At 50.3% G+C, this 25,238-nt stretch overlaps 1 protein-coding gene across 8 annotated transcripts in view; it reads right to left on the bottom strand.

The window, feature by feature from the left end:
* Nucleotides 1-25,238, bottom strand: part of TRAPPC9 (trafficking protein particle complex subunit 9) — a 386,159-nt gene that overhangs the window by 322,497 nt on the left and 38,424 nt on the right. For all 8 annotated transcript variants that reach the window (XR_009740729.1, XM_061438516.1, XM_061438519.1 and 5 more), the window contains 4 exons: nucleotides 22,964-23,085; nucleotides 18,477-18,602; nucleotides 11,927-12,143; nucleotides 7,647-7,790 (listed from right to left, as the gene is read on the bottom strand). Coding sequence is in view for 7 of the 8 variants with exons in the window: in XM_061438516.1 (XP_061294500.1) it covers nucleotides 7,647-7,790; nucleotides 11,927-12,143; nucleotides 18,477-18,602; nucleotides 22,964-23,085 (609 nt within the window). In the remaining variant the exon portion in view is untranslated. The remainder of the gene's footprint in view (nucleotides 1-7,646; nucleotides 7,791-11,926; nucleotides 12,144-18,476; nucleotides 18,603-22,963; nucleotides 23,086-25,238) is intronic.

Here is a 25,238-nt window from a genome sequence, read left to right as displayed (position 1 = left end):
TTGGGCTTTTGACATACTGATAGTTTTTCTTCACCTCATTATTTCACACGTGTGGTTTTTTCCTACTGAAAATGCATTTTATTAGCAGGTACTTATTATGCTGCCCTCCACAGCATTTATCTCTTCAACACACAACTAAAATGAAGTCAGAAGCTTCTCTTCATTTCTTCTGGGATTTTGTTCAACTCCTTCTGCCCATTTCTGAACAAACAAAAGGGACTGCATAAACTGCAATGGAAACAAATTACAGCCCTTTATTGAAGAGCTCCCACCAGGCCTCGGTGACATAACAATTCATGTGCTCTGCCTCCCATCTCCTCCACCCAGGTGAAAAATGGAGCATATTAACCCAAAACCCCCGAAGAAACCATATATACCATCTGGGGGAACACGCAAGAGAATGAACATGTCAGGAATGGAAAGCAGGAAACTGAGAATATCTGTCGCCGGAACAATACAAAAATTACAACCTTTGTCCTTGGGTGTGGATTTGGCTATTTGGTTCAAATAAGGCTTAGCCTTTGTGGGAAATATATTTTGAAAGAAAATAACGCTTGGAGAAGGAAATGGCAGTCCACTCCAGTATTCTTGTCTGGGAAATCCCACAGACAGACGGCCCTGGCGAGCGAGCTATACTGTCCACGGGGTCGCGAAGAGTCGAACACGACCGAGAGGCTAAAACAACAACTTGTGGGAGATACACCCTGAAAGAAGATGACGCTCAGCCAACAGTTACCGCAGAATTTACGGGGCCGGTTCCAGGGCCCCACTGTGGCCCGGGAGCCTGCCTTTTACACAGAGGCCAGTGTGCTCTGCGGGAAACGGGCTTTGACAAGTAGACACTGTTGGTGGGAGCATGGTCTCAGTGAGGCCATTTCCGGCCTGTGTCTCTGTCTGAGACACAGCCTGCCTGCCTCCTGCTCCGAGGTCGGCGCTCATCTCCAGAGAGCTCCTGAAGCCCGGGGCCTGAGGGCTCCCTAGCAAGAGGCATGGACAGAGAAGAGAAGGATGGTGCGGCTGACCTCCATGGGAAGGACAAAGCCACCAGGACGCAGACAGTGGCAGAGGATGGCCGCAGGACAGGGAAAGCCCGGAGCAGGAGAAGTGACCCCGGGGCATCACTGACCATAACCAGAGGGGCGCGCCCCAGGCACGGAGCTGGGAATTGAAGGAGGGCTGCCTGGAGCAGCACCTGGGAAGGACTTCTCCCCCATCTCCAGGCCCCCAGGTACTTGGGGCTCAGGAGAAAAACATGGCAGCCTCGTGGGGGGCGCAGAGGAAGCAGGGCCTGCAGGAAAGAGCTGGTAACCCCCAACCCCACAGTGTGCCTCTGTGGGGGCACCCCTGGTAATCTGAGCAGCACAGTGCTGTATTGAGCTATACTGACCCGAATGACGCAAAGAGCGGACTCATTGGAAAAGGCCCTGAGGCTGGCAAAGATGCAGGGCAAGAGCGGGCGACAGAGGGTGAGATGGTTGGATGGCATCACCAACTCAATGGACATGAGTTTGAGCAAGCTCTGGGAGATGGTGAAGGACAGGGAAGCCAGGCAGGCTGCAGTCCACGGGATCACAAAGAGTCAGACATGATGGAGCAACTGAACAGCAGCTGCATTTAGCCGCCTTGTTCCTTCCTACAAAACCCAAATGACACCTCCCAGGGGTAAAGAGGAAACCCCCCTCTTCCCAGGGACTTCCCTGGTGGCTCAGACGGTAAAGTGTCTGCCTACAATGCGGGAGACCCAGGTTCAGTCCCTGGGTTGGGAAGATCTCCTGGAGAAGGAAATGGCAACTCATTCCAGTATTCTTGCCTGGAAAATCCCATGGATGGTAGAACCTGGTAAGCTACAGTCCATGGGATCACAAAGAGTCAGACACGACTGAGCGACTTCACTTTCACTTTCCCTCTTCCCGGCAGCTCAGCCCCTCACCCATAACTCAGCCTTGCTGCCCTGAGGGACCCGACTCTCCTGGAGAGGATTTATCAGAAAGGGAACTAGAGGGTCAGCCATAGAAACTGCCCACCTTGAGGAAAAGTCAGGACATGACCAGGAAGTGACAGATGGTGGGGATGGGGAGGTCCCAGCACAGACCCACCTGGAACCCAAGGCAGGAAGGCTGGCCATGTAAAAGACAGGTAAGAGAGCGATGTCCTGAGACAGGGGAAAAAAACAAAAATGAAAACCTTGACATGTTCAAGAAACCAAAGGACGGCCAGTGAGGGTCACATGCTGTGAGCTTTACACTCACTGTTAAACTCGCACATGGTAGGCTGAGCTGATCCTCTGTGATGTCAGATGTTCTCAAAGTTCAGCAACAGTTTCAAGCTTCATCCTATGCCACGGAGATTCATAAAGCGCTCACAGCAGACCGGCCCACTGCTCTCGGCTTTACCTCAGAAACAGGCGGAGCACTCTCGGGAGGCGTCCACCACCCCGGTGCGTTACAGCACAGGGCAATGTGCCACAGATGCCATCCCCTGGACCGCAGCTAAGAGCTGGCTTCCGGGTGTGGCTTTGCCCTGAGTACCTGGGAGACCTTAGGCAAAGGGCTTAATTAGCATCTCAAAGCGTTACAGACCTCGGCACAGCGGCTGGACACCACCTGCCTCCCAAGAAATGAGAAGCAAATGAGGCAAGCGACAGGGCTGTAAAAGAGCCTTGCATAAAAGAGATACAATTAGTAAACGGGCACACGAAGCGAACGTCCAACCTCGCAAGTTGCCCAGAAAACAGAAATTAAAACAGTGAGGCAACGCCGTCTACACGCTCAATTGGCACAGTGCCACCGGCGGCACAATGCGGGCAGAGCTCTCAGGAGGCAACCCTGACACGCCTCAACAGCGATGCAAACGCTCAGGACGGCGGACCCAATCACCCTCCCCTGACAAACTCTCTCTCCTGCTCAAAGAGCTGAAGACGCTCACCACAGCATTCCCCATGACAGCAAAAATCAACCCAAAAGAGAAAGAACGCAAATGAAAGTGTTTATTTTTAACACATTCAACAGGCTGTGAGCACTGAAGTACGCCACTCACGAGCCCCAGGGGCTAAAACAACCACTAACAGGGCTTCTTTTCGACGTGATGAGATGTTTTAAAATTGACCATGACGATGGGTGCACGTCTGTGAATACACAGAAAAGCTGAAGTGCACGTTTTAAATGGATGAATTGTGCGGTCTTCAAATTAAGTCTCAACAGTTTTTTTTTTTTAAAGGAAAAGCATTTATTATTGTTTTTCCCTTTTAAAAAATTACGCATTTAAAAAAGTGCATCAGTAATGCATTCAGCCATATATGGATGCCAGTACAAGCCACTAGAGACGAGAGAAAGAGCAAGTCAGACATATACCTACCTTCGGAGAGCCCGCAGCCTGTGTGGTGTGTGTTAGTTGCTCAGCTGTGTCCAACTCTTTTCGACCCCATGGACTATAGCCCACCAGGCTCCTCTGTCCATGGAATGCTCCAGGCAAGAATACTGGAATGGGTTGCCGTGCCCTTCTCCAGGGGATCTTCCCCACCCAGGGACCGCATTACCGGCAGATTCTTCACTGTCTGAGCCATCTGTAAACCCCACAGCCTGGGTGGGGAGCTTGCCAGGTCAGTAAGTGATTGAAATACAGTGGGCACACGTGCTCGGTGGCTGGGCACACACGACTCCAGTGAGGACACTCTGAAGGAAGGCGAGCTAGTCTTAAGGCATCAAGAAGTGGTGGCCACACTGAGCTGTGGAGGGTGAGCACGTGTCAGCCAAAGGGAAGAAGGAAAGCAGGAAGTGGGGAAGCACGAGGGAGAGGAGGAGGACGAGAAACCCAGGTGGACACACCACGCTTCCTTCATCCGCTAGTCAATGGGCATCAACGGACGGTTCCCACTCTTTGGCTCCGAGGGATGATACCACTGTGCCCACTTGTCTCTGTGTAGACGTGTTTCCAAACCTCGGGAGCATGTGCCTAAGAGCAGAACTGCAGGGGCACGAGGCACGACTGCTCATGACCCACTTTCCTCCCCAGAATCCCAGGCAACAGAATCACCCAAACCACCGTGTCCTACATTCCCCAAAAAAGCCCAACATCCTAATTCCACCAGAACTGGAGAAAGTCCTCCTACCTGAAGCTACTCCTTCTGCTCAGTCTGCACTGCTGCTGCTGCTGCTAAGTCGCTTCAGTCGTGTCCGACTCTGTGCGATCCCAGAGATGGCAGCCCACAAAGCTCCCCCGTCCCTGGGATTCTCCAGGCAAGAACACTGGAGTGGGTTGCCATTTCCTTCTCCAATGCATGAAAAGTGAAAAGTGAAAGGGAAGTTGCTCAGTTGTGTCTGACTCTTCACGACCCCACGGACTGCAGCCCACCAGGCTCCTCCATCCATGGGATTTTCTAGGCAAGAGTACTGGAGTGGGGTGCCATCGCCGCTGGCAAACACCAATTTGCTCCTCAAGGTCAAGGTCATCTTTTTCATGGAACACTACCCAAACCACCCTTCCACCTCTGAAAAGAACTGCCAGTCCTCTGAGATACTCCTACATCCTTACTTACAGGGACTCCTCTGGGCCGTAACCACAGCATCCTCCCACATCCCACGCTCCTCACGTCAACCCCTGGTCCCAGCACCGCCCAGAGTACGCGCCTTGGACGACCTATACTGTGGATCCACCAGCAAAGACGATCCTTAAAGGATTGAACTTGGGTGGATTTTTGGAGCATGTTTTTGTTTAAAAAGAGGAACACAAGCCAGGGTTTCAGGCAAACAATGAGCAAGAAATTCCCCTTCATCTTAAAAGTTTATTACAGATGCACTGAACACGCTAACGTACAGAATCAGAGAGCAAGATCGAGAAAAGTGACTGAACAGCAAAATTTAGGGATCTGACCACCCATTGAGCATTGACCTATCTCATAGTATCAGGTAAGATTAAAATTTCAAAGCTGACATGGATGGATTTTAGCATATTTAAGGTTAAATGTAAATTCTAACAAAGTCAGAGGTTTTGTCCTTTGGACTGTGAAGAAATTCACAGAATGTTTATTATGTTATAAATGGAGTTCTGTTTATTACTCAAAGTGGTTCTTCTTAAGGAAAAAATAAAAAACCCTGTAAATCGGGAACATACAAACCTTTCGAAACAGATAAGACAGTAAGACATTTATTTATTAACATTTATTATATTCTTTTCTTTTTCATTATAGTTTATTATAAGATATTGAATATAGTACCCTGTGCTATTTATATGGTAGGACCTGGTTGTTTATCTAGTTCATCAACTTTATCCCCATTTTCTTTCCCTTTTGGTAATCATAGGCTGTTTTCTGTGTCTATGAGTTTGTTCATTTTATAAACAAGTTCATTAACATTCATTACATCTTTAACACAGACATTTAAAATCACATTATCTGAAAATATATTAATTACAAATACTACTTGTATGCACCCTCACTTTACCTGAAACAATATTCAAACTCTACATCAATGTCTCTGGTACTATTAGGGACACTTTGGAATAAAATTTGTCATTAAAAAAGAAGAACCATTGGCCCCAGAACTCCTCCTATGAGTTCAGGAACACTAGCACAGACTGGAGGGGGACCCGTGAGGGGCGGGGCGGGGGGAGAACCCCAGATTGTGCCGTCTCTACCTGTAAACACCCAGACAGGTCCACACACAAGGAGGAGGCCAGTCCTCCATCCCGTATTCCATTTCAACACAGTGATCTTTAGAAATGCTAATTATCAACTCAGTGGATGGTGCCATGTGCACTCTAGAAGGTCACCCAATCAATTAAAATATCTACCATTAAAACAGTAAAAAAACTACCCCACAGTTTCTAGCACCTGAGTTGTACAAATGAGAAAATGAAGGTTCAGAAAGAGTTTAATTGCTGATCTGAGGTCATGGTAATTAGAGTTCAGCTGAGTGGGAAGAACCCGTGGCGCTCTGACTTCAGGCCGTGTCTAACACCACTACCCACAGGCCTCAGGAGGTGGCAGTCTGTTCACCGGGGTCAAATGTCCTGAGCTTCTCTGCCCTGGACCAGCATCTTTAGATCACTGATTAACATGACCTCAAATGGTCAGCAACCTCCTCCTCTCCTGGGGATCGGCGACAAAGGCCGCACACAAGGGGAGACCAACTGCAGGAGGACGGTTCCCCCAGGACAGGACAGAACGTGAGAAGGCGGCCCAGGGGAAGCGCAGACGCAGGGGAGTTTGCTGACAGGAGAGGGGCGGGGCGATGGGGAGGGGCGAGAACAGAGACCCGCCAGCTCAGGGAAAGCGCAGGGGCCACACAGCGCGGCTCACGGTCCCCCGGCGTGGGAGACCGTCCACCGCCCTGGGCACTGTGGGGGCAGGGTACCGAGTGAACCGGGACGAGCGGGAGAGGGGCCTGGTCCCGGGGCCGCTCAGAACCCTGAGGCTGAGAGCAAGGTCCGCTCAGCCTGAGGGCTGCGCCAGGCAACACGTCTTCAGAGCTGCCGGCCCGGGAGGCTCCAGAAGCCGCAGGGGCCCAGTGGCAGGGGAGCAGCGCCCTTAACAAGCAAAACATCACCCCCGCGAGCAACGGAGAGGCCCAGCCAGCCCACGTCAGCCTCCAGGACCCCAGGGCCCTGCCTCGGCCTCTCCTCCTCCTCCCACTTCAGAGAGGCCACGTGCAGGCACTCCATACCGCCGAGCCCACCACAGCACAGCGATACACGCAACCCACGGACAACACTCAACCAGAGACCACGGACGCCCCGAGGGGCGGCTGTCCACAGGGACCCCTCGGGCCGCCTGAAGTCCTAAACGGAAATCGAGAGCTACCCCACGCGGAGAAACGCACAAACAGCACCGAGCATGCTGAGCGCTCTCAGGACCTGGGAGACACAGCTCCAGGAGCCGAGGGAAGGACACCCACACCCCGCGTGCCCATGGAGCATCCCCACTCTCTGTAAGGAGGTGAGGACGCTGGGATGCTGGCAGAGACTGAGTAACTGAGCCGCCTGAGGCCTCGCTGGAGCCCCTGGGACAGAGGACAGTGCAGTGGCAGACAATGATGACTCCCTGGGGACTGACTCCAGGCAGGACCAACTCCCTGGGGACAGCGACAGGGTGGGACCCGGGCTGGAGATAGATGACTGCACGCAAAACCCAAAACACATGTGACCCCCAGGAAGCATGTAAGATGAAAAGATGCTGGAGGAAAGGACTAAGAAGAAAGCTGCCCTGACCTGTGGGCAAAGATACCCACAATCCCCCAGGAGTCTGGAAAGATGCTGCCCAGAAGGTGAGAAGCGACCAGAGGGGCACAGAGGGGCACTGGGCTCCAGGCATGTGTCCCATCTGGGTGCCAGGTACCACATGGTCACTTTGTGAAAACTCACTGAGCAGAGTTCTTGTGAATCGTGCGCTTCTCCATGTAAATGTTACACTCTGATGTTTACGTTTCACAAGGCGCGGGAAAAGGCGAGGGGAGGCCATGCCAGAGGCCAAGCGCGGCAAAAAGAGCAGCAGCATGGGGCGGTGAGAGGTGCTCAGGGAGGAGCGGGCCCAGAAGACGAGGAGAGCCGGGGATACCGCCCACCCCATCTCCCGAGCTGGTGCCGACGGGGCTGGCACCAAGACGGCCCCGTCCCCCTCTCCTGGGAAACAACCGGAGTCTGAGCCCACTCACCTTGGTCTGACAAGAAGTCCAGCATAGTCTGCAGCAGGAAGGACAGGTGCCTGACAGAGAGGGCAGGGTTCCCCATTCTCCGGGACGCGTACACCAGCTCGTGCAGCAGACGCATCTGGACGGCAGCCCAGCCTCGGTGCGTGCCTACGAGGGAAGCCAAGGGACATCAGAGCGGGCCTCGAGGCGCACGGGCCACAGGGCAGCGCCAGGGCCCCTCGGGAGCCACCACAAAGACACACAATCTCTAAAACAACCCATTCTGAAATACTTATAATAAGGTTAGCACAAAAGATTATATTTTCAGTGGTATGTATTTGAGTTATAGCATACTTTATTCCCCCAAGAAAATACTAATATTTGACGAGCCTTAATTAACAACAACCAAACACATAAAATTTAAAAATCACATTTCTCTAAAGTGTAAAAACAGAAAAGTGGAAAGCTAAATGAGAAAAGAATGGTTACCAACAAACTGTGCCCGCTCCCTCCAAAATAACTTAGTGTATCTGAAATTAGAGGTGGAAGAAATCGGTTGCACAGCCATCAAAAAGCATCTCTTTAGGTTCCCAGGAGTTAACGTACAGCTGAGTTCCTATGCTGTTCACCCGAAACTATCTCAACACTGTCAACTGCCTACGCGTGCACGCATGCTCAGTCACTCAGTCGTGTCCGACTCTGTGACCCCATGGACTGTAGCCTGCCAGGCTCCTCTGTCCATAGGGTTCTCCTGGCAAGAATACTGGAGTGGGTTGCCATTTCCTCCTCCAGGGGATCTTCCTGACCCTGGGATCAAACTCAGGTCTCCTGCACTGGCAGGCAGATTCTTTATCAGTGAGCCACCTGGGAAGCCCGTTAATCTGTTAATGTTTTACATTGTTTCAATGTAAAACAAAAAGTTTAAAATAAAAAAAAAAAAAAAAACACAAGATTTCAGAGATAATTATTTGTGTCCCTTTTGGCAACAGTCAGTGCTTTTAAATATTTTCCACCTTAAACTTCTTCATGAAGAAGATGTAGGGACAGGAATCACAATCAGTCGCCACCCAGCGTTGTGTGTGCAGGGAGCCTGGGGGGTAGCAGAAAGGCTGGGGTGAGACTTAGGACTCTGAGCAAAGGACACGCCCTGTCCTAGCCCCACAGCCCTGCCTACAGGGCTGACCGGCCCCTTCTGTGGATTTCCACCAAATCCTGCACGATCTTGTCCCACGGGCGCTCTCTGGCAGGTACACTGAGTGCCTAAAGTTCGTGTCTTGGTTTCCTTCATCAGTCCATAACTTTCTCGGGAGCCAGGATGGCGCTGTATTCATCCAGGTACCCCAGTAAGAGGCCTGACACACAGCTGGCACTTAACAGGCTCGTGGGTCAAGTTGAAAGCCTGATGAAAGCCTGTGTTTCATACATGCCTACTTAAGTATATAGGCTAAAAGGACATGATTTCTAGGATTTGCTGTAAAAATATTTCGACAAAGAAATATTTAAGAACAAATTCTTAAAAGAAAAAGAAAGGTATGAATAAAGCAGATATGGCCAAATCTAATTATTTTAAAATATGGGTGATGGGCTCATTGTACTATTCTAATTTGTGTATATTTTAATTATTTCATAATAATTTTTAAGTTGCTGAATAACAATAATTATTGAGATTCTTAGAGCAGAGCAGACGTACCCACACACAAAAACCTTGATATCCTACCACTCCATCTTACAGAAAACCTTTCAAACAACAAGAGGGAAGGAGAGAAGGACAAGCCCGCTCGGTGTTTCCACGTTACCAGAGACCACAGGCTGATGCAAAAGAGATTCTGAAAAGGATGAAGAGGCTGAAATCCACGTCACGACTAACCCAGCCCGGATTTACAAATGACCCAACTTAACCCGCCTCTAGCACATCATGTCAATAATGGGGCACATATCACTTTGTACATTTTCTTTTAATAGATAAGGATCCAATTCCCACCATAGGCAATTATGATAAGAGCATAAGTTTTCTTAACACCAAATAGCATACGTCATAATTTCTATGCAATTCAAATTGCTCCTATAAAAATCTGAATCTTTTTATCCTTAAGTCAGACTTGCAGCATATGAGCCAATGATAAAATTTTCAACATTCTTGTATTCAAAAATTTCACCAATATGAGAGTTTATTACATCAACTACGGCCTTTTAAGGCAAACTCATATGCCACTCTCTTTCCTAAGAGTTCCTGGGGAAAATTTAATCCCTCGTTCAGGAAAAGGCTAAGCAGAAGGTATGATCAAAAAAATCTTCGTACACAGAAGACAAATAAGATTAAAGTGATAATAAGCAGGCTGTTAAGCTGACAAATATACACAGTGCCCTTCTGTGTTCCTATCTCAACTTTCATACCAGCCAAGGAAAATCTTCAAGAAACAGAAAAACATTTCAGGTGCTGAGAATAAAGACAATCTCCCTTTTATTCGCAAGTATAGGGTGTTAGTAGATTTCCACTTAATTCTCTGAGAAATGTTTAAAGTGGCCCAGAGCAACAGTGAAGATGGGATTTAAAGTAACTTATTTCTTATAAAAAAAAAATACAGCCAGCTGATTTTTATCATTTTTACTTTATTCAATCTCTTACCTCACCTCCCCAACCTCTTTCACAAAATGATGGTGAATGTCCCCTCCCAAAATATTAATAGAAGGCTAGGTAAAAAGCACCAAATACAGGGAGGTGTGCTTGTTTGTTTCATTTTTCAAAAGAAACACGTTTTGTTCAAGTGATTTAAAAATTAAGATCAAGAAACAAACTCTGCTCAATAGATGGCGACAAGCACACGTCACGGAAGCCGCTCACCAGTTGTGTGCCCTCCGTGCGCGTGTTTGCGGGGACATCTGCGGGGGGACGCTGGGAGGGGCAAGGTCTCCGTCCTCACGGGCACACACCCTAGGGAGGGAGGTGGGTGCTAAACCACTGCCCACTGTCTTAATGTACTTAAATTCACGGGAAACGCGGCAAAAGAGGAACAGGAGTCAGTGACGAGGAAAATAGAGGGACTGTGTGTAGGTGTGGGACGACGGGGACACTCAGTGGAGACCTGCAGGATGCCCGGCAGGTGAGGGCAGAGGGGCGTCCAGAGGAGGGAGGGAGGGGGGAGCCCACAGCGGCCGCCGCACGCAGCCCAGGGCGTGCTCACTCCACAGTCAGCCTGCAGGGATGTGCAGGGATCACAGCAGGAGTCGCTGGAGAGCCCCTGCCCTCTGTACTGAAGCCTCCCACAAGCACACGAAAGGGGTTCCCGGGCCACCAGGACCCACAGCCCCCTCTCAGCATCCCGTTCCTGACTCCACGGGTGAGGACAGCCCCCAGCACAAAGACCACCAAGCAGGGCCCACCCCGGTCCCCCATCTGTAAGGAGAGAGGAGGAGCCAGATCGGCCTTCTCGGAATCACTTGAGGCTCCTCCATCACACAGGCCCCGTCTCAGCGCACACCCACCCCCGGCCCCAGCCCAGGAGGCGACAGGCTCAGAGCCCAGGGCACCGGGTCACACAGAGGGCCAGCCAAGGGGGCCGTCAGCAGGGACAGGCCCCACAGGGAGGTTCTGGCTTCTGGCTGTGGGTCCCTTCAAGCCTCGGGCTCCAAGATGACATTCAGTTCAACACCACACAGTCTCGGGGCTCTGGCAGGCCAAGGACAGTCTGTGACCACGGTGGAGGGAGTCGAAGCAGCCCTGGGAGGCCAGTCAGGGGCCCACAGTGTGGGGGTGACTGCCGCCACCCTGAGGTTTCCACTGCCAAAGAGACACACTGGGCTGAAACCACAGGCTCGCATCAACGCATCCAGAACTCAGGGTCCATCCAAAAGTGCCAACCATGACACACGCGCTCGCAAACCTTCGAGTCCACCTCACCTCTTGGGGGAACACAGAGGAAAAAGGAATCAGAGGAAGAGCAGGTGACAGGGCAGGTGAAAAGCATCTGTTGTGATTTCTGTTTGGGTGAGATAGTGAAAGATCTGGAAGAAAGTGCCACTGGATGAAATCAGACATGGCTGAGTGTCCTCGACACGTGGCACAGTGTCCAGCACAAAGCAAGAACCAAGACACGCCTGCTCGCAACTGACCTCCAGTTCTACCCAACCCCTGGCACTTAACACGCCACCAATGGCCGGGACCAAAGCCAGGGGCCGAGTTCAGGTTCAAAATTACCCGACCCACAGTATGAGCCTGACCACCAACACCATCCAAGACAAACAGCAGGTCTGCTTAATTTTTCATCCCGCATTAATTGGGGTGAAGTAACTCTCGGCTCCGGTACCTTTGTTGAAGTCCTGTGGGTCCAGTGACAGGCTGTAGCCAGGAAGTGTCTCCAGGAGCAGCTTGTAGCAGGCTCTCCAGCCAGGCTCCGAGATGCTTGGGGCCACGCACTGCATGGCAGCCACGCGCTTGAAGAAGGCGGACTTGCGGTGGAACCCGATCAACTCGTAGAGCTCGGAGAGGATGCTGTAGCGCTGGATCTTCTCCTCCTCAGAGAGCTGAGGCATCGGAGGGAAGGAAAGAGCACATTAGAGAGCCTTCCAGGTGAAAAAGGGAAACAGACAATTTTTCATAAAACAGTGACCCGATGAAACATGAAGGCAAGGGGAAGCCGCGTCAGCGCGCTGACGCGGTAGGAGGCAGAGGCACAGACGCGGCTCCATGCGGAAGTGCCAAGGCCTTCTCTGCACCCCACGTCTCCACGCTCACCCTGTCCTCTTGCTAAGAAGGCCCATATTCTCTGGGACAAAGGCATCTACTACTTAGAACATAAGACGCAGCGAAAGGAAAGAGAAAAAGAAAGGGAAAGACACTGGAATTTGTGCAGGAATTTTAAAACACATAACTTCTCAAAACACAAAATATATAGAACCAGAGAAAAAGAAAATGAAATGTGAATAATAACCACACCAACTTTGGCCTGCACGGCTTACAAGAAGTTTTCTTTCATCCACGACCTAACCTAAGCACCACCTAACCCAGCCACCCTGTGATGGAGTGATGACAGCCTCCGTTTCTTAAGCACGACGACAAGCCAGCAGTGTAACCACTAGGTAAACAGCTCAGAGCTTTTCACAGCAGTAAGTGTCTGTGAGAGTCTGTGCACACATTTCTTTACTTTGGGCCTCATTCTCAAAAAGGATATAAATCAATTTTTTTAAACACAATTTAGCAACAATAATGACAAAAAGACAAAAATGAAGGTGAGGAGAAAATGGGGACTTAATATTTAGATGAAACGAGGGCCAGGTGAAGCAGGGGTAATTAACAGAGGCGACGGCAGACGCAGCTCGGAGGACCCCGGCGGCTGAAGCAAGAAGAAAGATGGCGAGCTGCAGGAGCCAGAGGGCCTGTGGGGTACACAGCTGCTGTGCGTCCCGCGTGGGAAAGTGCGACCCCTCCTTCTCCCGTCGAGCACCCTCCCAGACCCCCGGCGGCTCAGGCCTGGTGGTGCTGAACATAGCAAGCACAGCCCCGGGGCACTGCTCTCTGCTTTCCTTTCCCACCAGCCGTCTCCCCGTCTCGTCACTGCTCCGGCCTGCAAACCGAGGCCTGGGGTTCCAGTGTAAGGATGGAGGCAGCCCGCGCCCCAGCCTGCAGGCAGCTCACCCGGCAGGGCCCCCAGTCCTGCCCGTTTCTCCAGTGTGTGGACTTCCCTCCAAGACAGACTCCCTCCTCCTCAGGTCCCCACAAAACTCCTCTCCCCCAAATATGAGGACCTCAAGCCATATTCCTAACTCCTGTTCAAGCAGAAACTCTGGCTCCCTCTCTCTTCACCTTCTCCAACAAAGACCCTGACTTTCCTCCCTCCCCATGCAAGCCCTCCTTTCTCTGTGAGGACCGCACACACGTCCTGAGGCCAGGCGCCCTGCTGGCTGGGACGGAGCTGTTCCGTCTAACCTGAGCTGCATCCTTACACTGGCCCCCTTCTGTCTCAGAAAGCCTTTCCTGAGCCTCCCACCCCTCTGATTCTGAGCTTAAATCGACAAAGTTCCGAGGTTACCATTATTATGTGCATATCTACTGGGTTTTTGCTAGGTTTCCTTAGCAACAGCCTCATTAAGAAACTGCATCAAGAACTTTAAAGAGTCTATTCTTACATCTGAGCGGAGTAGCCCGCAGAAAATGCAAATGGCTTTGAAGAGAAAATTAACCAGGGACCAAGAGGCCACAGGTTCTAATCAACAGTGTCACAAGCTGAAATGTTCTCAAACGGCTCAGTCGTTCCTGAACATCAGGCCCGCAGGAGGTGCCGGGATGAGTGTCACTGGTCCGGGAGCAAGCTCCCACGGCTGGAAGGGACTGGGCTTCTCGCTAGTTTTCCAAACAATTCCTTACCACCTCTTTCTCTTGTGGTCACTTAGGTTTCTTACTAATGAAGAAAATTATCTTCAGTCATCGGGTTGTTTGGAAGAAGCTACAGGATGCAGTTCACAGAGCCTGGACTTTGCAGCCACAGCAAACTAGGTTTGAAGAAGACCAGTGGTGGCACTGCCAAGGCCTGCATGCAAACTCCTGGCCTTTATTTCCTCCTCTCTAAAAGGGTTCGGGGGCCTCCCTGGTAACTCAGCGGTGAAGAATCCACCTGCCAATGCAGGAGACACGAGTTCAATCCCTGGTCCAGGAAGATCCCACATGCCACAGAGCAGCTGAGCCCATTAGCCACAACTACTGAGCCCCTGCTCTAGAGGCCGGAGTGACAGCTACCAAAGTCTGCTCTGGTAACACAGGCTTTGTCCTTCTGTCTTTGTCTGGTAACAGAACTTGTTTTACTAAGATTAACACCAGAGCAGCCCCAACTAGAAAGTTCCCCAGCCCCGCAGGGCAAGGTATGCTCTTTTTCTCTGCAGAACTGACGACGGTTAGTGCTCATTTGTTTTCACGTTTATCCATTGGTACCCATGTCCCCCTATGGACATTGTGCTCGAGCAGCACAGGAACCCTATGGAATATAAATAAAACCTATGGAATATTCTTAGGCGACAAGCCTGGTGCCTGGCCTCCAGTACAGAATGGAGGGAAGGGAAAAGCCAAATGAGCACACTTTACCGAGGCCCCTGCACCTGAAATTATGATCTGACTTGGGACAGATGACCAAGTCTTCTTTACTCTGAGGCTCCTCTTCCAGCGATGAGAATAAACACACTTAGCACAAGCGGCTACAAGAACTGAAGGAAATAACCAAATTCACAGCCTAGTCAAGAGTCTGCTAGTGGGTCCTCCACAAACAGGAGCAGCCCTTCCTGCTCTGACACATCACCGGTGGGCAGACAGTGAACGCTTCCTAAGCGCCCAGCGGTGGGAAGTGCTCTACATGTGTTATAATCCCATTGACAATTCACAGTATATCCAGGAAGAAGTGAATATAGTCATACCCATTTTACAGATTCACAAACAGGCTAAAGGAGGCCACCTCCCAGTCCAGGGTCACACGAAGAGGAAACAGCAATTGGAACCTGACTCTGGCTGCAAGGCTCACACTCCTCTCTCCCTTCGCCCTGAACACCTGCAGGTGAGGCCTACAGGGCCGCTACACAAGTCTGTAGCCAGCTCTCAGACTCCAAGCGCGCAGCTCTTTGTCGATGCTAATGCCCATGAACCACTCCCGTAAACAACTGAAGACAAGACAGGTGGATCCACGCTCCTGCTCACAAAGAGGGATCCTGCCTAGAACCCTCCTGGAACACGCAGAAACCCTTCCCAACACCAGCAGACCCAAACGGATTTTCAGTTTTCGCATCTGCATGGGGCTTCTTCAGGCAGAAGGCACCTGCAATAATGCCCTCTCGGTTCTTTTCAGAGTGTCCACATCAGGCAATAGGAGTCGCAGGACTGACCCATCAGGAGGAGACACCTGATCGAGAACCAAAAGCTCACCCTGGTTCAGGAAAACCCAGGCCGCTCCTGTTTGCCACTGTCATTGTAAAGTCTCACCAGAACTCACCACTGTGCTGTCTGCTCATCAGGCAACCACACACGGAGATGAGCCAACTCCAGCAAAGCGGCGAGCCGGGGAGAGCTCCACAGGCCCACACCCGCCACCGCAAGGCCGGCCGCTGGCCCTCCGCACGGCTCTGCTGACCCCTAGTGTTCTACGAAGACCAGGCCCATAGAGGAGGGCTGTTCCCAGCAGGTGCAAATTTCTACATGCTAAACAAAAGCACGTTACCTTATAAAACACGCTGTGTTATACCCACTTGTGGGAAGAGCCTCGCCGAGAGCCCAAATGTTCAACATGAATTTGCAAAGGCAACTCTGGTCCATAAGGGCAAGCAAGTCTTAAGACACAAAGTCTGCCAAGTGCTCCCCACAGCCGACCCTCGACCAGCCTGCCTGAAGCTCTGCAGCCTGCTCTCAGTGTCCATTCAAAACCACCCATCCCCTCCTCCACCAGACATGACAGACGTCCCTCCACCGCCTCCAGCCGCAGTGTGTAAGGGTGGCTGCTGAGCAGCTCTGCACGATGACGCTGGACAGGGCTGGACACAGAGTGTGTGAGCCAAACTGCTCCTTCAGGTCACCATGAGTTTGCCATCCCATCATTTTACAGATGAAAATACAGAGATACGGAGGGATTCTGCTGTAAGTGCAAAGCGGGGTCCATGCACAAGCCCACGACCCTGTCCTCCAGCACGATGCCCCAGCTGGGTCCACACACCCTTAGGGTTCCTTCGTGCCTGCCTGACGGATCTACGCATCTTTACTTTCGCTCATGACCTACGATCAGTCTGCCTTTTAAGCATCTTTTCCACCTACTGTGCTTCAGAAAGAAGGTCACTCAGGCCACAGAGGGACTTCTGGCTCCCCAAGCTCCAAGCTCGAGCCCAGTCATGCCTTTGCACCTGGCACCCTGCTCGGGGGCTCTTCGGCTGCTGTGGATGGGTCATTTCCTCTCTTCACAGGGAGACCCCTCGGGAGAGCCCTCATCTTGCCCTCAGCACAGGTCCCAGGACTGCACCCTGAGCTGTCCCACTGGGGCTGTGTGTGCCCAGGGCTGCTCCCTGGACGGCAACCTCAGAGCCAGGAATCACGCCTGCTCATCCCTACAAACGCACTGCCCGGCCCAGGGCTCACGCCCCACAGTCACCCAGAAACCGCGGTGAGTGGTCACCCAACCCAGACGTCCGTTCATCTGCCGGTGCTGCCGACCGCTAGCTTCCACCCTTCCCCATCAAGCGGTGGGTTTTCGCTTTTCCTGCCCGTCTTTACCAGAAACCTCAAGCTTTTCTGAGAAGGGACAGAGAGGCTGAGTAATTCACTCGGGGGACAAAACCCAGACTCAGGTCCCAGCCATGTGTATTCCCAGTCCCTGTGCTTAACTCTTATACTAAAATATTCAACGTTTTATAGATTGTAGTTATAAATATGTGAGGTATCAAAATACACATGAGCAGAATACATATCAACTCTAAAACGTTCATTAACTCCACGGCTTTGTTTCTATTTTATTTCTATTTAAAAATTAAGAAGCTCTGCAGTCAATATGGCAAAACATTAACGTGCTAAGCCTCTGTGACAGAGGCCTGCCGTTCTCTTACATGTTCAGAATGCAAAATGATGTTGAAGTCTCTCTCCCTTCCCTCCCTGACTCCCCTCTGTCTCACCTGAGTCCCCCAGACCCACATGTTTAAGCCTTTTAATTACACACCTGACTCCATCAGCTTGCCCCCCAAACTCCCTCTGCAGAGTCTCTTCTCTGAACACAGCATGGCCATCACTTACCTGACTAATCAAGCCAGAAACCTGGGCAGTACTCCGTCTGGCCCTCACATAGGTCACTAATTCCTTCCTTTCACCGAAACACATCTTCAATCTGTTGACTTTTTCCCATTGACCACCCCACCACACTCCAGTGCAGCCACCTACATCCCCTACATCCCCTCAAGAGCTCCAGGCTGGTCTCCCCCACCACGCTCACCCTGCTCCAGACAAAGGTGGGGGTCCCATCATCCCTGCGCTTTTAAGGCCTTTCTGTTGAAACCCACTGTTGTTAGGATAAACTCCAAGTTCTTCACCTGGTGAGCATCCACCTTTGCCACGAAGTGTCGGCACAGTGAGAGCAGGTTCTGCCCCCCACCTCTAGGCGTGCCCGGAGCACAGTGCCGGGCTGCGCGAGATCTGCTCGAGGACAGCCACCTGGGTCCTCACCCTAGCCGTGGGCCCCTAAGCAAACTGCTTCACTTTTCCGTCTTGGCGGCTCTGGCCATAAAAATCCACAGTGGACTAGAAAGACCATAGATGTTTAGCTGCATTATTGATTTGGGGGTTTTGCATTAGCAATCTGCAACTAAACATTCTGGTGATCCTATCTCATTAAAAACACACCCAGATCCAGGTCATACGTGTGGGAGGCCTGCGGTGTACAACGACACACCCAGAGCCAGGTCATACGTGTGGGAGGCCTGCGGTGTACAACAACACACCCAGAGCCAGGTCATACGTGTGGGAGGCCTGCAGTGTACAACGAGCTGTATGAAGTCCTTTCACACACTTCATATTTTATAACATGAACAACCCAGACAGGGTCACAACTGCAATCGCGTCAAGTGACCAAAAAAGAGGCATCAAAGCTTGGCCAAGGCTGCAAAGCTGTTAACGGCACAGTTCTCTCTCCAATCAAAAAAAAAGTTTTGAAAGAACAAAATTTTGAATTTTGAAAGTAAAAGACCATAATATAAAGAAGTAAAACAGCTCCCTTTATCAGGGTTTCAAGTTCTAACTCCAGGGTCTTGACCACGCTGAATCCTAGCACAGCAAAACCAGACGGACTTGTGAAAAAGCTCCAGGAGAACTGCGCTAAGCCCTCCACGTGGAGGCGGACACACACCCACCTGCCGAAGGTTAATGTAAACCGCGTTCTGGAGAAATTCCGACGCTTCCATGCTGCGCTTCTGAATGGCGAGGACACGGACGGCCTTGACACACGCTTCTAACTCAATCACCCCAGCGTTCTTATACTGTAGGGTCAAAAGAGAAGAGAGAGGTTTCTGTCGCGTCGTGCAGGCTGCACCCGGGGACTCGGTGACATTGAGCAGCACCTCCCCAGCGCGAGGACCCACAGCACAGCCCAGCCAAGTTTGTGCTTGAGAAAGGCTATCCCAACTCCTGGGGGCAAAAGAGGCTGGAGGGATTGAGTGAGCCTATAAACGCACATATACATATGTCAGCATTCCTTCGAGTAATACAACCAACACTAGCTGGCTATTTTACAGAATTTCAAAACACTGTGCATGGAGACTCCACTGCTCATTTCCGCTTGGCTCCTGTGCTCTTAGGCTCTCTCACAGCTGCAGCTTTGAGGCAGGAGCTGTCAGCTCACGTCCTCTGTCGCAGAAGTCCTGGCTCCCTGTGTCACTGTGTCTGTCCGCTCAGCGCGCTGGATGTGTGTCTACTTGTCTCCCTGAGTTACTTGTTCCTGCTTCTCAGGCCTTGAGAGGAAGAGCAAGTGAAGACACGTGACCAGAGGAGGCAGACGGACCTCGGCTGCTGCTCAGTAATGGTCCTCCTCCAGCCTCACCTCCAGCTCTTCCGGTTCTGCCTAAGGTGGCACCTGGCCAGGAGAGCTGCCCTTGGCCACTGGGACACTGTGGGGGCCAGGCCCCCTCCTGTGCCCCCCTCTTCCCAAGGCCCAGTGTGAACCCACCTTGCTTCCTGTCCTTCTACCCTTTTTTTCTCTTTCCTGGTGGTCCTGAGCTGGAGCACTTTTCAAATAAGTTTTCTGAAGACTTCTTGCAGCTGGGGAAGAGGCTTCCTGAGGTGAATAAAGCCATGTATCCTGGTGCCTGGAGAGAACCTGAGGCCAGGAGACCCCTGTCCACACCCAGAAAGGCATCAAACATGCCACGGAGTTGGCCACCCCCAACGAGTGTCAGCTGAGACCCCAAGACCTGCCTGGTATAACCACTCACAAAAATGCAGTCTGCCCACTTATGGATTATTAAGAAGCAGAAACACACAGTTGCTCGTGCTCCTTACTAAAATTATTTGTAAAAGGTAGAAAAAGAAATTACTGTGCCAGAAGGAGCAGGCCTCCACTACATCCTCATTTCTAAGACATAACACGCACAGAACCTGTGATAAGTTACAGGTAATTTACCAAAGACGGCACAAGCAGGAACTGTGCTTACCTAACTATTAATACGGATATAAAAATTATATCAGTTTTATAGACCATTTAACAACACAACAGAATCTAACAGGGACTTGTTTCCATTGAAATAAAATTATTTCCCTTCCTACAAAACTCTTAAGAAAACTACTGAAGGGAAAAAAGGTCATCTCAGGGTTTTTTCACATATTTTGATTATAGTTACATATTTTGAACACTGGTTTCTCAGGAGGCACAATGCTAAAGAATCTGCCTGCCAATGCATGCGATGCAAGAGATGTAGGTTCAATCCCTTGGTTGGGAAGATCCCCTGGAGAAGTAAATGGCAACCCACTCCAGTATTCTTGCCTGGAGAATTCCGTGGACAGAGGAGCCTGGGGAGGGGCTACAGCCCATGGGGGCTCAAAGAGTCAGACATGATTGAGCACAACAACGACATTTTAAATATTACCATGAGATTTACACTCAGTCATAACAAACAGGACACTTCCCAGAAGTCTGCTCCATACCTGGGCTTACAAGCATCGTCCTGGGACATAAGCTCTCTGCTGAGGGGACATGCCCCTGTTTTTCACTGTTGATTCCCTAGTAACCACCTACCAAGGCACCAGCAGTAAACACAGAACTATGCAACCCACTCTAGTACTCTTGCCTGGAAAATCACACGGATGGAGGAGCTTGGTGGGCTGCAGTCCATGGGGTCGTGAAGAGTCGGACACGACTGAGCGACTTCACTTTCACTTTTCACTTTCATGCATTGGAGAAGGAAACGGCAACCCACTTCAGTGTTCTTGCCTGGAGAATCCCAGGGACAGAGGAGCCTGGTGGGCTGCCGTCTATGGGGTCGCACAGAGTAGAACACAACTGAAGCGACTTAGCAGCAGCAGCATGCGATTGATACTTTTAGAAATACAGGAGGGAATTATCTCATTCACTTCTAATACAAAACCCTAAAATAAATACTAAGCTTATTTACAGATAAAGGAAATGGGGCCCCCCAAAAGTACAGTATCTTGCCCCAGGTCACAAAGCTAGCAGGATGTGAACTCAGGTCTGCCTGACTCCAAAACCAAGGTGGAAATCCCGCTGCATCAGAGAAGGCCCAGCACCACAGACTACCACCATCCTGTCCTTTGCACACATTTAAATCAGGGAGCATTTCTTACTGCTTTGCTACAGCTCTTCGTAAACTGTGGGTGTTAGCTTCGTGTCTGTCATGGACACACATCGCAGATCTTTTTCTTGATGTTGCTTGCATTTTGTTTAAGTGGTTTTTCATTTAGGTTGTGGTCAAACCGTTTTTAATACAGTGAATCTTTTCCTGATGGGTTTTCTCTTTGGTACTGTCTTAGAATACTCTCTTACAGAGCTTTCCTGGCAATCTGCTGACACTTTGTAAACAAGACCTAAGACATTATTGGCTATAAAGTCCTTACTGTTATAGTTTGCCCTCGAGTTCCCTATGTTTCGGGTGTTGTCCAGGCTGTATACAATACTCAGTAATAGAGAACTGGTTAAATGAGTAATTCTCCATCTTTTCATCCCCTGTTGGAGAACAAATTTGGAGAGTAACTTGAAAGTAACCAATGATATATGTAAATGTCATATCCAGTGACTGCTAAGTCACTTCAGTCGTGTCCGACTCTGTGCGACCCCATAGAAGGCAGCCCACCAGGCTCCCCCATCCCTGGGATTCTCCAGGCAAGAACACTGGAGTGGGTTGCCATTTCCTTCTCCAGTGCATGAAAGTGAAAAGTGAAAGTGAAGTCCCTCAGTCGTGTCCGACTCTTAGCAACCCCTGGACTGCAGCCTGCCAGGATCCTCCGTCCATGGGATTTTCCAAGCAAGAGTACTGGAGTGGGGTGCCATTGCCTTCTCCGATCCAGTGACTAAACTTCCAGAAATCTTAACTAAAGGAACACAAGAACACACAAGAACACAAGAATCTATTGGACAAGACTAAGAATGTTCAGTCAAGCATTTTTCCTAAGAGTGAGAAAGTGAGAAAACCTAAGTGTCCATCCACTGGTAACTGGGTAAGTCAGGGTGAGCCGGGAACGCTGAGGGGGAGGCCCTTGGCCCTGCTGCAGGTGTCTTACTCATGACCTTCTCCACAAAAGGAACTGATGCAGAAATGACTACACCCACATACTGGAAAGAGTCTCTGTTTGAAAGGATCAAGCAGGCCTGAAATGGGAGGCTATCTATGATATATGGCTGAGTGCACGAAGCAAGCTGCAGAAGAAATTATATAGCATGGTCTCATTTTTGTAAATAAAACATATATACATACATATACTATGCATAGGTATAGGCATTTATTTCTCATATACGTGTACATGCACACGTATATTTCACAGGCATAAAGGTCATGAAAGGGATATGTGCTGTGCTCAGTCACTTCAGTCGTGTCTGACTCTGGCAACCCCACGGACTATAACCCGTCAGGCTGCTCTGTCCATCCGATTCTCTAGGGAAGAATACTGGAGTGGGTTGCCATTTCCTTCTCCAGGGGATCTTCCCGACCCAGGGATCAGACCTGAGTCTCTTCTGTCTCCTGCATTGGCAGGTGGGTTCCTTACCACTAGCGCCACCTGGAGGGCGCCAGTTGTTAACAGTTGCTACTCTTAGGGAATAAGGGGAGGGAAGCAGGGGACATTCACTTCTCACTCGCTATCACTCTTCTGTACAACCCCAGGCCCTTTTCCAGTATTTCAGTTAAATGTATTTAAAATTTAAACTTTTCTTCAGTCCAAAGTAAAGAAAAAAATGGTGTATCCACAAGATGGACTGCTATACAGCTGATTAAAAACCATGTCACAGAAAATTCGATAATGTAGAAACACACATAATATGCCAAATGAAAAATGTACGTCTCTACACAGTAAATAAATACAGAATCTCACCATTTTTATGATACAGATAATATACACTGGCAAAAAAGGACAAAAAATAGATACTGAGATGTTATCTTGAGTAGTGGGGCTATGGTAGCCTCTTTCCCCCCTTTTCTCAGACACTAAATTAAATATACAGCATTTTCAATCAACAAAACCCATTCTCAGGCATATGGTATTATGCACCCGGGAACGACGCAGGAGTACTTACAGAGACCACTAACTGGAAGACCCCGTGGCAGCACTGCCCGTGCACACCAGGGACCCTGCCTAAAGCAGCGCGGCTACATAAAGGGCCTGCGGGAGGCTTCACCTTGCTGTAGTAGGAGATGGCCTCCTTGTACTTCTCAATGATGTCCTCGGGGCTCAGGCAGTTCTTCGCCCGTCCAATCTCCGTGCTGGTGTCTGCGTTGATGCCGTTGGTAGTGAGCGCACCTGCACACCGAGGGGAAGACAAGAAATAACCTTTCGCTCCTTCCGTCTTGTTGCTTTATTACTTTAAAAGACGGGCACAGATAAGATAAAGCTTGAAAAGTCCTGACTGAAATTTAAATAATGACACCGTTTTTAAAAGTCTTCACCGCTTTCACCTTCCCTTTAATAGTCTAAATAGTCAAAGCATTGTATTCCATGGTAATTAATTCAGAATAAAGCCTTCCTCCCTGTTGAAACTTTTTATTAAAGAACATGAAATGCTTTATATAAAAGTAACACATCTACAATAGCTAGCTCAGTTGTCTATGGCAATGCAGTCAGCGTGCACCGTCTCCGAGCACTAAAGCTCTTAATGCTATGAGAGGCCACACTGCGCCCTCAAACGGAGATAAACTAGGTGAAAATGTTCCCTGAACTGAGCACCGAAAAGAAAACATAACTTGCAAATACTGACATCCTTTCCGAGGCTGTCCTTTTCTATTTCTGGCCGAGCCCTGTCAATAAGCAGAACCACCTAATTCCCTAGCCATCACACACACAGGGGGAAGAGTTCTGGGGACATTTCCATTTATAGAATGTAACCAACGACCCAGAGAACTCTGACAAAAAAAGAAAGGTGAAATACTCTTTGATTTCAGAGAACATGCAAAAATTATTCTCCTAAGCCTCAGAGCAGGAAAAGCTGGCTTCTCCTAAGCCCCTTGTTTATTTCACGGACAGCGAGCATCCTGTCTCCCTCGTGTTTCTGCTGGGGGCCTCAGGCACACGCTTGCTGTCGATCTCGGAGCTCACAGGGCAAAGGCGTGCGCCTCACACGGCCCGCACCCCTCACGCAAGCTCATCTCCTCGCCTTGCTGTCTAAACCGGGCCCCGTTTCTCACCAGCTCATCTGGTATTCTGGTATTCTGTAAGCTGCCTCTGATGCTTTTGGGAACAAGACGGAAGAGTAAGCGATAGAAGGACAGGTGAAAGATGGGCAGACGGAGAGAGAGATTCCAGGAAAAGAATAACAAAGAACATTCCCTATACAGAGGTCCCTTCAACCGGGGGAGAAAGAAACACAAGGGACAGGAGGAGGCAGGTGGCCTCAGATTTCGTGTTTCTACAGATTTTGTGAAAATCCCAGCAAGAGATGAGAGGGCAGAACTATAAATAATAAGAGGGCATGCACACATGAAAAAAAACCTAAAATCTGTACTTTCTAAAGAACAGATTCAAATCAGCAAGGCCCAATGACACGACCCTGGGCCTTGCAGAGTTGAGAAGTCCACCTCCAAAGCACGCAGCACCCTCGGAGCCCTGAGGGGCCACCGTGGGTGGTCATGATTCCGTCCAGTGAAACCTGTGTCATTCTGCACTTACGAGGAATCAGGACCTGTGTGGGGGTGTCCACGCGCGTCCTCTTTTACAAGCCACAGCAAGTCTACGAAGGGGGACTCCTAGTGAGCCCTGTTTCTGCAGGACAGGAAACGGTCCTGGAGAGGCCGAGCTCTGCAGACCACAGAGCCGTCTCCCCAGCGCAGGGCGTGGGCTCGGGCCTGCGCTTCTCGCTGCCGCGCTCAGCCTGCAGCATGTGCTCCTCACGGTCACGGCACTCTGCGTTCTGGTGTGGAGTAATACTTCATAGGTGACAGGTCGTCGTCTTCATCTCATCAGCTCTAACCATTTGTCTTTACATTGTCAAATTTGACCCTTTTCCCTTGAAGAAAGGAAGGGGATGAGTGGGGGTCCGCACGAGGTGGGTCTTCATTCCTCCTATGGAAACTCACCTCATCAAGAAGCTCCCAACAAGGGAGAAGGAGCAAACGGTCCCCCTATCCTTTAAAAAAAAGGGGGGGAACCACTGATAATGAGGGTTCCCTTAATGATTTAGGGGCTTCCCTGGTAGCTCAGCTGGTAAAGAATCTGCCTGCAATGCAGAAGACCCCGGTTCAATTCCTGGGTCAGGAAAATCCCCTGGAGAAGGGATAGGCTACCCACTCCAGTACTCTTGGGCTTCCCTGGTGGCTCAGCTGGTAAAGAATCTGCCTGCAAGGCAGGAGACCCCAGTTTGATCCCTGGGTTGGGAAGATCCCCTGGAGAAGAGATAGGCTACCCACTCCAGTATTCTTGCCTGGAGAATCCCATGGACTACATAGTCCATGAAGTTGCAA

Source organism: Bos javanicus, chromosome 14 (assembly GCF_032452875.1).
Source record: "Bos javanicus breed banteng chromosome 14, ARS-OSU_banteng_1.0, whole genome shotgun sequence".
Classification (NCBI taxonomy): domain Eukaryota; kingdom Metazoa; phylum Chordata; class Mammalia; order Artiodactyla; family Bovidae; genus Bos; species Bos javanicus.
Note: the sequence above shows the minus strand (reverse complement) of the source record. Positions and strands in the feature narration are given on the sequence as shown.